The following is an 11,181-nucleotide window of genomic DNA, read 5'->3' as shown; positions in this document are numbered from 1 at the left end:
GACATCATGAGGGGTGTGGACATGATGTCATGACCCCGGCCGCCCGCCCCCGGCTTCTAAACGAGCATCAGGTGTTGCACAGAGATTGCGGGACCACTGCGATCAGACATCTTATCCCCTAACATTTGGATAGGGGATAAGATTTCTAGGTGTGGAGTATCCCTTTAAATGTGAACAGGCCCTTATATTTGTTTCTGGTATTCCAGCCCATTCTTTCCTATTCATGTATCTAATCTAAGCCTGTGGATCTCTCCAGCTCTCCTCCATTGAAGTAGGGATTTTCTGGTCATTAATATTGGAGACCAATTAAACAATTTAATATATTTTTCTATGACTCTATGCACAAAGCATAATCATTGGAATCATTCTTAATTAATTGTTAATGTAAATTAATCCTTATGATTTCGAAGTGGAAAATCCTTGGACATGTGATTATCTATTTGTTGAAATCCTCCTGCCTAACCATCAGGTTGTAATGTGAGACCCCAAACCACTTTCCCATAACTTCAACCTCAGCGCCAAACATGGTCCGGGCCTTGGCCTTGTAAGGGACGGTAAGTTGAGCTTTTAACACTGAGGCCACCATCCGAATGGCTTTACCGGCCTCCAGCTCTACTTCTGTGCTTGATTCGAAGGTGGACTGTAGGAAGAAGACAAAACCAAGGAAGAAGACAAAGGAAGAAGACAAAAACCTTAGTGACTATGTGTTATATTGTTCAAAAGAACAGAAGTAAGAACTTTCCAGTAACTGGTGATTGTTGTGGTTTTTCTGTGACTGTCATGCGTGAAAATCAGAATTGGAAAAATTTGAAGACCAAGATGTGGGTGAAAATAATACAAGAAAAGAATACAAGCATCCTGTGAATGATAAGGAGAATGTTTCTTTGAACAAATCCAGGTAAAGCCTTTTACTTAAAGGGGTACTCCGTCCCTTGACATCTTATTCCCTATTCAAATGTTAGAGGATAAGATGTCTGATCGCGGGGGTCCTGCTGCTGGAACCCCCATGATCTCTGTGCAGCACCTGGTGGTGGGTATCGTGATGTCACAACCATGCCCCTTGTGATGCCGCACCACATCCCCTCAATGCAAGTCTATGGGAGGGGGCATGGCAGCCGCCATGCCCCCTCCCATAGACTTGCATTGAGCAGGCATGGTGTGACATCACAAGGGGTGTGGCTGTGACATCACGACCCCCGCTACCCACTCTAAGTTTTCAGAACAAAATGTTTTGAACGCTGGAGCAGCGTAGTACCCCTTTAAAGCAATAATGAACAGGTGAAAGCTTTATCTGATAAGAAAAATAGACAAAGACCAGCACTGATGTCTATGGCCTTAAACAGTCTCTAGCAGGCTCTGGCTATCTGCCAAACACTCAGCACTGTAGCAAAGCAATCAACTGGCTGGAACCAAACGAGGTGCTCAATCCTCCAGAGCATACAGTGCAACATCCGTAAATAAGAAATAGAGAATGAGGAGGCACTCACGGTTTCATGGTGCAGCAGTTTTCTTTATTTTCAGTGCAGGGTTGGAGCTGTACTGCTCCAACCCTGCACTGAAAATAAAGAAAACTGCTGCACCGTGAAAGCTTTATCTAAACCTCTCCATATTAAGAGGAGACCAAGACTGGGAATAAGAAGAAGAGCAGCAACAAGCGAGAAGGAGGAAAGAAGAAGAACCTAAAGATGTAAACCATAAAAAAGTAATTTTAGAAAAACACTAGCCATATGGTGATAGATTGTGTAGCTCTGTGTCTAAACCAAACACAAAAACATTAGGTTGATAATTGCCCCTTAATGATGTAGTGTGGAAGATGGAAGATCTAAGATTTTCTTAAATGGTTCTAAAATCACAATCACCGCAGTCTATTCCAGTCGGCATACCTTGCCTAATATTCCATTGCATGAAATAACACAGCGTTTCTACATATTGTACATTATTGCCGATGAGGAACTGCGTGTTGTAGGGCAGTATGCTGTAATGAATTCCTCAGTCTTTTGAAATGTACAGATGCTGGCAATAATTTGTAGTCCCCATGTAGCGCTGTTCTGTGCCCAGCCTTCTTGGGTCATGATGGAGCGTGAAGCATACCTTAACCCCTTAACGACGCAGGACGTAAATGTACGTCCTGGTGAGGTGGTACTTAACGCACCAGGACATACATTTACGTCCTAAGCATAACCGCGGGCATCTCAGCGATGCCCGGATCATGCGCGGCAGGTCCCGGCTGTTGATCACAGCCGGGGACCCGCCCGTAATGGCGGACACCCATGATCCCGCGGATGTCCGCCATTAACCCCTCAGATGCCGTGATCAATACCGATCACGGCATCTGCAGGATCGCGGTCACTTAATTGGATGATCGGATCGCCCGCAGCGCTGCCGCGGCGATCCGATCATCCTGCATGGCAGCGGAGGTCCCCTCACCTGCCTCCGCTGTCTTCCCGGGAGTCTTCTGCTCTGATCTGCCTTCCCGCAGACCAGAGCAGAAGATCACCGATAACCCTGATCAGTGCTATGTCCTATACATAGCACTGAACAGCATTAGCAATCTAATGATTGCTTTAAATAGTCCCCTATAAGGACTATAAGAGTGTAAAAATAAAAGTAAAAAAATAAAGTAAAAAAAATGTGAAAAACCCCCTCCCCCAATAAAAACGTAAATTGCCCCATTTTCCCTATTTCACCCCCAAAAAGTGTTAAAAAAAATATTTTATATACGTATTTGGTATCGCATTGTGCGTAAATATCTGAAATATTAAAATAAAATGTTAATGATACCGTACGGTGAACGGCGTGAACGTAAAAAGAAAAAGTCCAAAATAGCTGCTTTTTTACATTTACATTTTATTCCAAAAAAAATTAATAAAAAAATGTATTAAAAGTTTTATATAAGCAAATATGGTATCAATAAAAATTACAGATCACGGTGCAAAAAATTAGCCCTCATACCGCCGGTTATACGGAAAAATGTATAGGCCTTCAAAATAGGGGGATCTTAAACGTACTAATTTGGTTTAAAATTTTGTGATTTTTTTTAAGCGCAACAGTAATAGAAAAGTAGGTTATCATGGGTATCATTTTAATCGTATTGACCCAAAGAATAAAGAACACATGTCACTTTTACCGTAAATTGTACGGCGATAAAACGAAACCTTTCAAAATTAGCAAAATTGCGGTTTTCTTTTTAATTTCCCCACAAAATAGTATTTTTTGGTTGTGCCATATATTTTATGGTAAAGTGAGTGATGGCATTACAACGGACAACTGGTCACGCATAAAACAAGTCCTCATACTAGTCTGTGGATGAAAATATAAAAGAGCTATGATTTTTTGAAGGCGAGGAGGAAAAAATGAAAACTTAAAAATTAAATTTTCTGCGTCCTTAAGGACAAAATGGGCTGAGTCCTTGAGGGGTTAAAGGGGTATTCCAGGAAAAAACTTTTTTATATATATAAACTGGCTCCAGAAAGTTAAACAGATTTGTAAATTACTTCTATTAAAAAATCTTAATAATTTCAGTACTTATGAGCTTCTGAAATTAAGGTTGTTCTTTTCTGTCTAAATCCTCTCTGATGACACCTGTCTCGGGAAACACCCAGTTTAGAAGAGGTTTGCTATGGGGATTTGCTTCTAAACTGGGCATTTCCCGAGACAAGTGTCATCAGAGAGGACTTAGACAGAAAAGAACAGCCTTAACTTCAGAAGCTCATAAGTACTGAAAGGATTAAGATTTTTTAATAGAAGTCATTTACAAATCTGTTTAACTTTCTGGAGCCAGTTGATATATAAAAAAAAGTTTTTTCCCGAATACCCCTTTAACTGGCAGCCCAGCTCCTACTTTGAACAGAGCGGCTTGATTTTTCTAAGAGCTGAGGAACGTTGTCTCTATCACCCAAGTGCAAGAAAAAAAGTGCAAATGGGTTACACTCAAAACAATAATGTGCACAAGGATGCTGTCCATCGCAAAGCCCTTCTTCGAAAGGAGAGAGGTCCCCAACAAAATCACCCTTCTCCTCCAGGCCAAAAGGCACCTGCAAGGGTCCAGGTTCAATGTCCCTTTTCGCCAAAGCTACTAGGGCACTGTAATGTCCCAGTACAGGTACATGGTCCTATACTACCTTTAGGCCCTGTCAGGTTGAGTCCCCCAGTGACCTGGGGGCTCCCCTGCAGGGTCTCCCTTTGTTTTGTCTTTGTTGTTCTATATGGTGTATGTATCACTTTAATTCTTAGACAGGATCCCTATGTCTAGATTGTATACAGGACCTGTGGAGGTCTCAAGGACCTGTGAGTAAGCCTGTCACATGTTATGTTATGCAGTTATATGATTTTGTTGCAACATGTACTCCCAGAGAGCACCACCTTATCTATGACCCACAGCTTGACCAATGGGCTTTAGTCCAGCCCCCCACTATATAAAGGAGCAGTCATTACAGTTTCTCTCAGATTCCATCTCTCTTAGACCCTACCATCTGATGTGAGAACAAGTCTTTGCTGAAGCAGCTAACAGAGATCTCAGGACAAGTGTTCAGGATCTGGAGTACCCCAAAATCTACAAGTCTCTCCAGTAAGTCTACAAGTCTATGTCTAATGTCACTACAACTAGTCCAGTCAAGTCTAACTACAAGTCAAGTTTATTACAAGTATTGGTCCAGCAAGCTGCGAGGTCCTCTGGGTACTGGCCACCTCTCTGGGAATTCTGGCCTTAGCTGTGAAGATAATGACACCTGTCCTCTATTTAGCAAAGCCTCCGTTTACCCATAACTGGTTGTGGACTCTTTATTCACTGCTAGCCTGTGGGATAGTAGAGATTCCGGGTGTGTGGTGTTCTGGAACCCGAAAACCACACTGGTGTCACGAACACATAGGTGTTAATACCATCCGATCCCCGGGGTTAATAACATCTGATCCCACCACTCTCACCACAACACCCTTGGTCCCGCCATACACCGTTGGTTACCACAGTACCAAAAGGGCTCCCGGCATCAACCTAGGCGTTATCCCAAGTATCCACCCGCAGAGCCGTATCTTGCCCATGCAGGAATGCCCGTGGTTTGCAGGGAGGTGTGGAACACACACCTCCCCGGATCGGCAGGAGGGACACCCTGAAGGGCTTACTGCACCCTGACAAATCATTGTGACGAACAACACGCATAAGTTGGCACAGTGATCAAAAGCCAAACAAATAAATAAGTGAATATGTGCCGTGAGTTAGGACCCAGACACCAGGCCTGATCTATAAAAAAAGTTACCTGATCCTAGCCAGAAGGCTGAAAATCAAAGGGGTGAGTGGCAAAAGGTGAAGTGTGTGTGGTGCAGTGCGTCCACTCAGTGAGCTATTATACCCAGTTAGTTTTGGCACCTCAGGGTCCCCACTCCCAGAGGCACTAAAAGTACCCCGGCTCTAGCCCCCCTCGGCCCAATGACCAGACCCGGTCAACGGGGCAGCCGTTGAACTGGTGTTGTGGAACAGTGTCGCCACTGTTTGCCTCTTGAGAACGCCGGGGTACCGGCAAAACATGTTGAAGCTGGCAATATAGTGTGTTTTAATACATCCTAGTGGGTCATAAGGTATCTGCAGTACCTATCTATCTATACTGGAGTATTTACTCCTTTATCTTATATTGATTACAGGTCCCACTGGATACAGTTTTATACTCTTTTTGTCTGGGTTCAATTTTTAATAACTGAAATAAAAGTTTCCTTTCTGTCTGACCACAGTGCTCTCTGCTGACACCTCTTTCCATATCAGGAACTGTCCAAAGTAGGAGAAAATCTCCATAGCAAACCTCTCCTAATCCGGAAAGTTCCTGATATGGACAGAGGTGTCAGCAGAGAGCACTGTGGTCAGACAGAAAGGAAATTCAAAAAGAAAATAACTTTCTGTGGAGCATACAGCTGCTGATAAGTACAGGAAGGATTAAGATTTTTTAATAGAAGTAATTTACAAATCTGTTTCACTTTCAGGCACCAGTTGATAAAAAAAAAAATGTTTTCCAGCAGAGTACCCCTTTAATACACCCAGCTAAACCATTGTCTTACAAATTGACTTTTACAAATGTTTGCCAGACGGACGTAAAAATATCACTGTGTGAGTCCTTAGGTTTTGTGGCAAGGTGAACTGTAACCTTCATATCCGTGCGCCTCTCAATATATCTGTGGTGGTGGGTGGGGGGAAATACGACCGTTGCATGGATACACCAGTCTTAAAAAAATTCCACTTTACGGTTAAAATGACATGTGTTCTTTATTCTGTGGGTCAATACAATTAAAATGATACCCATGGCTAGATACTTTTATTTTTTTGTACCACTTACAAAATCAGTAATCTAAAATCGCCCTATTTTGACCACGAATAACTTTTTCATTTTTCCGTATATGGGGTGGTATTAGGGCAAATTTTTTATGCCGTCATCTGTAATTTTTATCGATACCACAATTGCATATATAAAACTTTTAGATCATTTTTTCTAAATTTTTTTTAATAAAATGTGACAAAAAAGCTGCATTTTTGGACTTTTCTTTTTTTTTTACATTTACGCCATTCACCGTACGGGATGATTAACATTCTATTTTGATAGTTCAGACATTTACGCACGCGATGATACCAAATATGTTTATTTAAAAAAAATACGCTTTTTGGGGGGTAAAATGGGGAAAAACTGAAAATTTTCATTTTTATTGGCGGAGAGGCTTTTTCACTTATTTTTTTACTTATTTTTTTAAATTTTTCAACTTTTTTTTTTTTTTTTTACACTTTTTATGTCCCCTTAGGGGACTATCTATAGCAATCCTTTGATTGCTAAAACTGTGCAGTGCTATGTATAGGACACAGCACTGATCAGTATTATCGGTGATCTTCTGCTCTAGTCTGCTCGATCTCAGACCAGAGCAAAAGACCCCATGAGACAGCAGGAGCCAGGTGAGGGGACCTCTGGCCACCATGCTGGATGATCGGATCGCCGCGATTCGATCACCCGTTGAAAGTATCGCACTGCCGCAGATGCAGTGATCTGTATTGATCACGGCATCTGAGGGGTTAATGGCGGACATTCGCGTGATCGCGGATGTCGGCCATTATGGGCGGGTCCCCGGCTGCTGCTAGCAGCCGGAACCTGCCGTGCATGACGCGAGCACCATTCCAATGCTTGCGGTCATACACAGGACATAAATGTATGTTTTGGTGCGTGAAGTCCCGCCAAACCAGAACGTACATTTACATCCGTGGTCGTTAAGGGGTTAAAGGGGTATTCCAGAAAAAAACTTGTTGCTCTGTATTTAGCTTTATTGCTTAAAGGGGTACTCCACTGGAAAACATTTTTTTTTTAAATCAACTGGTGCCAGAAAGTTAAACAGATTTGTAAATTACTTCTTTTAAAAAATCTTAATCCTACTAATAATTAACAGCTGCTGAAGTTGAGTTGTTCTTTTCTGTCTGGCAACAGTGCTCTCTGCTGACCTCTCTGTTTAACTTTCTGGAGCCAGTTGATATATAAAAAAAAAAGTTTTCTTCATGGATATCCCCTTTAATGCTAGACACCTCCTGTGTTACTGGTTCTATCCTGGCCCTATGTGCTCTCGGTACCTTGGTTTCTGGTTCTTATTTGGCTTTCACAACTATATCCCTGAACATGTCTTTTGTTCACCCTTCAATACACCAATGGATAATTTAGTTGCACCTTTGGCTACATCCCATGATAATACAGCTGTCAATTTCTTCTAGATGTCTCCAGTCTTGACCAGACTACAACCTTCCACCCTACTATGGTCCACACTGCTGTTATGATGTCTTGGCTTGTACAAGCAATTCAGGACTACTACTGGTACCATGAATTCCCTCCAGACCTTCTTAGGGTGCATTCACACCACGATTGTACAATACCGGAACCGGATCCGGCTGGGAGATGTGAAAACCAGGCACTCCCGTATCCCAGCCAGACCCGGTCTGCATCTTATTAATTTGAATGAGCCGACCGTGGTTTTCAGTCCGGTCACAAAACCGGATATGGGGCAAAAATTAGTCTATCTGACTTCTGACTATGTGACTCCGGTCGGCTCATAAAAAAAAAAAATGAGATGCGAGCCGGGTCGGCTGGGATATGGGAGCACCTGGTTTTCTCATCTCCCAGCCAGATCTGAACCCCGTATGTAAAGTGCTGAAGAACCACTGTATGCTGCCTTTACAGGTGCCTGCTCGGAGCGGCAGTACGCCGCTACAAGCAAATACACGGAAGTGATGTGCGAGTCTCTGCGCATGCGCGGTGTACTCGCACACATCAAAGCTGCTCCCCCTGCTCTATGAGCTAGGCCGAGAGATGCCGCGATGTGCAAGTATACTGTGCATGCGCACAGCAACTCGCACATCGCAGTGTGTCTGCTCCTAGCACGAGATTGCCGCTCCGAGACGGCACCTATAAAGGCAGCGTACAGCGATCCTTCAGTGGCGCATCCGCAGCGTCATTCGTGCTGGGGATCTGCTCGTGTGAACGTACCCTTACTGGGATTAAATGGGTTCTCCACTGGCCAGCGTTCGGAAGTAAATGTTTTTAACGCTGTTTTCACGCCCCTCGTGACATCAGGACCTCACACCCTCACTGCAAGTCTATGGGAGGGGGCAGTCACGCCCCCTCCCATAGACTTGCATTGAGGGGGCATGGCCGTGATGTCATGAAGGGCATGGCCGACCCCCCTACAGCGCAAAAACAGCGTTCGAAACATTTACTTCCGAACACTGGCCAGTGGAGTAGCCAAGTGGTTTTCCACCTTTATACTGACATGATTTTTTTTTTCATGCTGATGATAGCCCCATGGACTATTCACATAAAGTTTTTTAAATAATAAAGGTAACCTCCAAAAATAAGATGAAATGTAAGATCATGCTAACCCCATTATATGTTACCCAAAGCCTCCTGTGCGCCTCTATGCACATATATTTTTTTTTTAGCATAATCTTGATGACTTACCTCGGTCTCATTGGTCTTTGTGAAGCTCCAGTTATGGGTGGTGCTCGTATTCATGCTTACAGTCACTCCTGCTTCCGCAATACATGGAATTCCACTCTTAACAGTCGTCTCAACTCCCATTTCAAAAGTAAATCCATGATCATGAGAAAAACTGCTGGACTGCTTTATAGTTTTCTTGAGCCTGACACAACAAGAACAATGTTGTAAGGTCTGATTTAGGGCGTCAGATGTCACACAATCCCATTAGTGACATTATAATTCATTGCATTCACAATCCCGAAACATTCTAGTTGTCATAGATCAATGGTCTTCAACTCTGACCATAACTCATTTATGGCCATTTGCCCTGCTCTAGTGATAATCGGCAGGGGTCATATTCGAATTTGCGATATTTCACGAATATATGGATGAATATTCGTTCTATGTTCGTGAAATTCGCATATTAGCTATGTTCGTTCTCTTTTTTTTCCCATGCAAAATTTTGTAATGAAATTTGCATAGTGCGCATGCGCGATTATATCTTTCACCTAAAAGAAGGGAGAGATCATTGTCCAGTCTGGAAGTGCCGATATTTGCATAAATGTTTGCATAAATTCGCATAAAAAAACGCACATATTCATCATAACGAATATACATCACTATATTCTAAATATTCGCAAAGTGCCGATATTCGCGGTAAAAATTAGCATTTCAAATATTCGCGCTCAACACTATTCGTTATGTTCCTTCTCTTTTTTTTCCATGCTAAAATTCGTAATGAAATTCGCATAGTGCGCATGCGCAATTATATCTTTTACCTAAAAGAAGGGAGTGATTAGTGTCCAGCCTGGAAGTGCCGATATTTGCATTAGTAGTTACATAAATTTGCATAGAAAATGAATATTCGTCATTACGATATCACTATATTCAAAATTTTCGCGAAGTGCCGATATTCGCGGTAAAAAATAGCATTTCGAATAGTCATGCTCAACACTATTCACTATGTTCGTTCTCTTTTTTTTCCATGCAAAAATTCGTAATGAAATTTGCATAGTGCGCATGCGCAATTATATATTTCACCTAAAAGAAGGGAAGCATCAGTGTCCAGTCTGGAAGTGCCGATATTTGCATAAATATTGGAATTAAAAACGCATATTCGTCATTACCAATATATATCACTATATAGTAAATATTCGCGAAATCGTCAAGTGCTGACATTCGCAGTAAAAATTTGCATTTTGAATATTCGCGCTCAACACTACTGCTTACTTTACATTATCTACAGTTTGGATACACCATTACATTTCATTTTTTTTTCTTTTATTTTTATGTGTTTTTCCTAAATACAAGGGTCCATTCTGTATTTGTTTTTCCATCTTTATTCTGACCTGATATTATGAGGCTATTGATGATATATGAATTCTTATTATTTCTTGTCTTGTACACAGTCTTCTGTTTTAGTGGAAGGCCCCGTTCCTTATCGTTTGGGGCATGTGCTGTACATACCTACCCGGGCTTACTGAAGGTTATTAATGGACAATAAGAACTCACCAAACTGGATTAATCTGGTCAGAGCTTGTTTTACGTTTACAGTTTAGGGAGTATAAAATAGAGAGATACACCATTAACCCTGTGGGCTCTGGAACACTGCCATGGACCTATGCAGATGTTCCCCTTGGAAACCAACAAAGGCCTCCGACCCCGATTATTTGCAAGATTCTTATTTTATAGATAACTATATTTAGTTGTTTTATATATTCCTGCTTACTTTTGTATCATGTACCTGTTGCTTTGTATTTAGCTTTATTGCTTAAAGGGGTACTCCACTGGAAAACATTTTTTTTTTTTTATCAACTGGTGCCAGAAAGTTAAACAGATTTGTAAATGACTTCTATTTAAAAATAGACCTGACCACAGTGCTCTCTGCTGACACCTCTATCCATTTTAGGAACTGTCCAGAGTAGGAGCAAGTCCCCATAGAAAAAATATCCTACTCTGGACAGTTCCTGACATGGAAAGCGGTGTCATCAGAGAGCCCCTTGGTCAGACAGAAAGGAAATTCAAAAAGAAAATAACTTACTGTGGATCACACAGCAGCTGATAAATTTTTCATATTGATTTTTTAATAGAAGTAATTTACAAATCTGTTTAACTTTCTGGCACCAGTTGATTAACAAAAAATCTTTTCCAGTGAAGTACCCCTTTAAGTAAACTATATTTACTTAGCTATTGTGTGTGG

At 41.8% G+C, this 11,181-nt stretch overlaps 1 protein-coding gene across 1 annotated transcript in view; it reads right to left on the bottom strand.

Moving 5' to 3' along the window:
- Window positions 1-218: 218 nt before the first annotated feature.
- Window positions 219-11,181, bottom strand: part of LOC130312810 (uncharacterized) — a 28,582-nt gene continuing 17,619 nt past the window's right edge. Inside the window, exons 4-5 of the mRNA XM_056552607.1 lie at window positions 8,964-9,144; window positions 219-640 (exon numbers count right to left, since the gene is read on the bottom strand). Of these exons, the coding sequence (XP_056408582.1) occupies window positions 437-640; window positions 8,964-9,144 (385 nt within the window). The 3' untranslated portion in view covers window positions 219-436. The remainder of the gene's footprint in view (window positions 641-8,963; window positions 9,145-11,181) is intronic.

The sequence above is a fragment of the Hyla sarda genome, chromosome 1 (genome assembly GCF_029499605.1).
Source record: "Hyla sarda isolate aHylSar1 chromosome 1, aHylSar1.hap1, whole genome shotgun sequence".
NCBI classification, from domain to species: domain Eukaryota; kingdom Metazoa; phylum Chordata; class Amphibia; order Anura; family Hylidae; genus Hyla; species Hyla sarda.
This window is presented reverse-complemented; position numbering and strand designations above follow the sequence as displayed.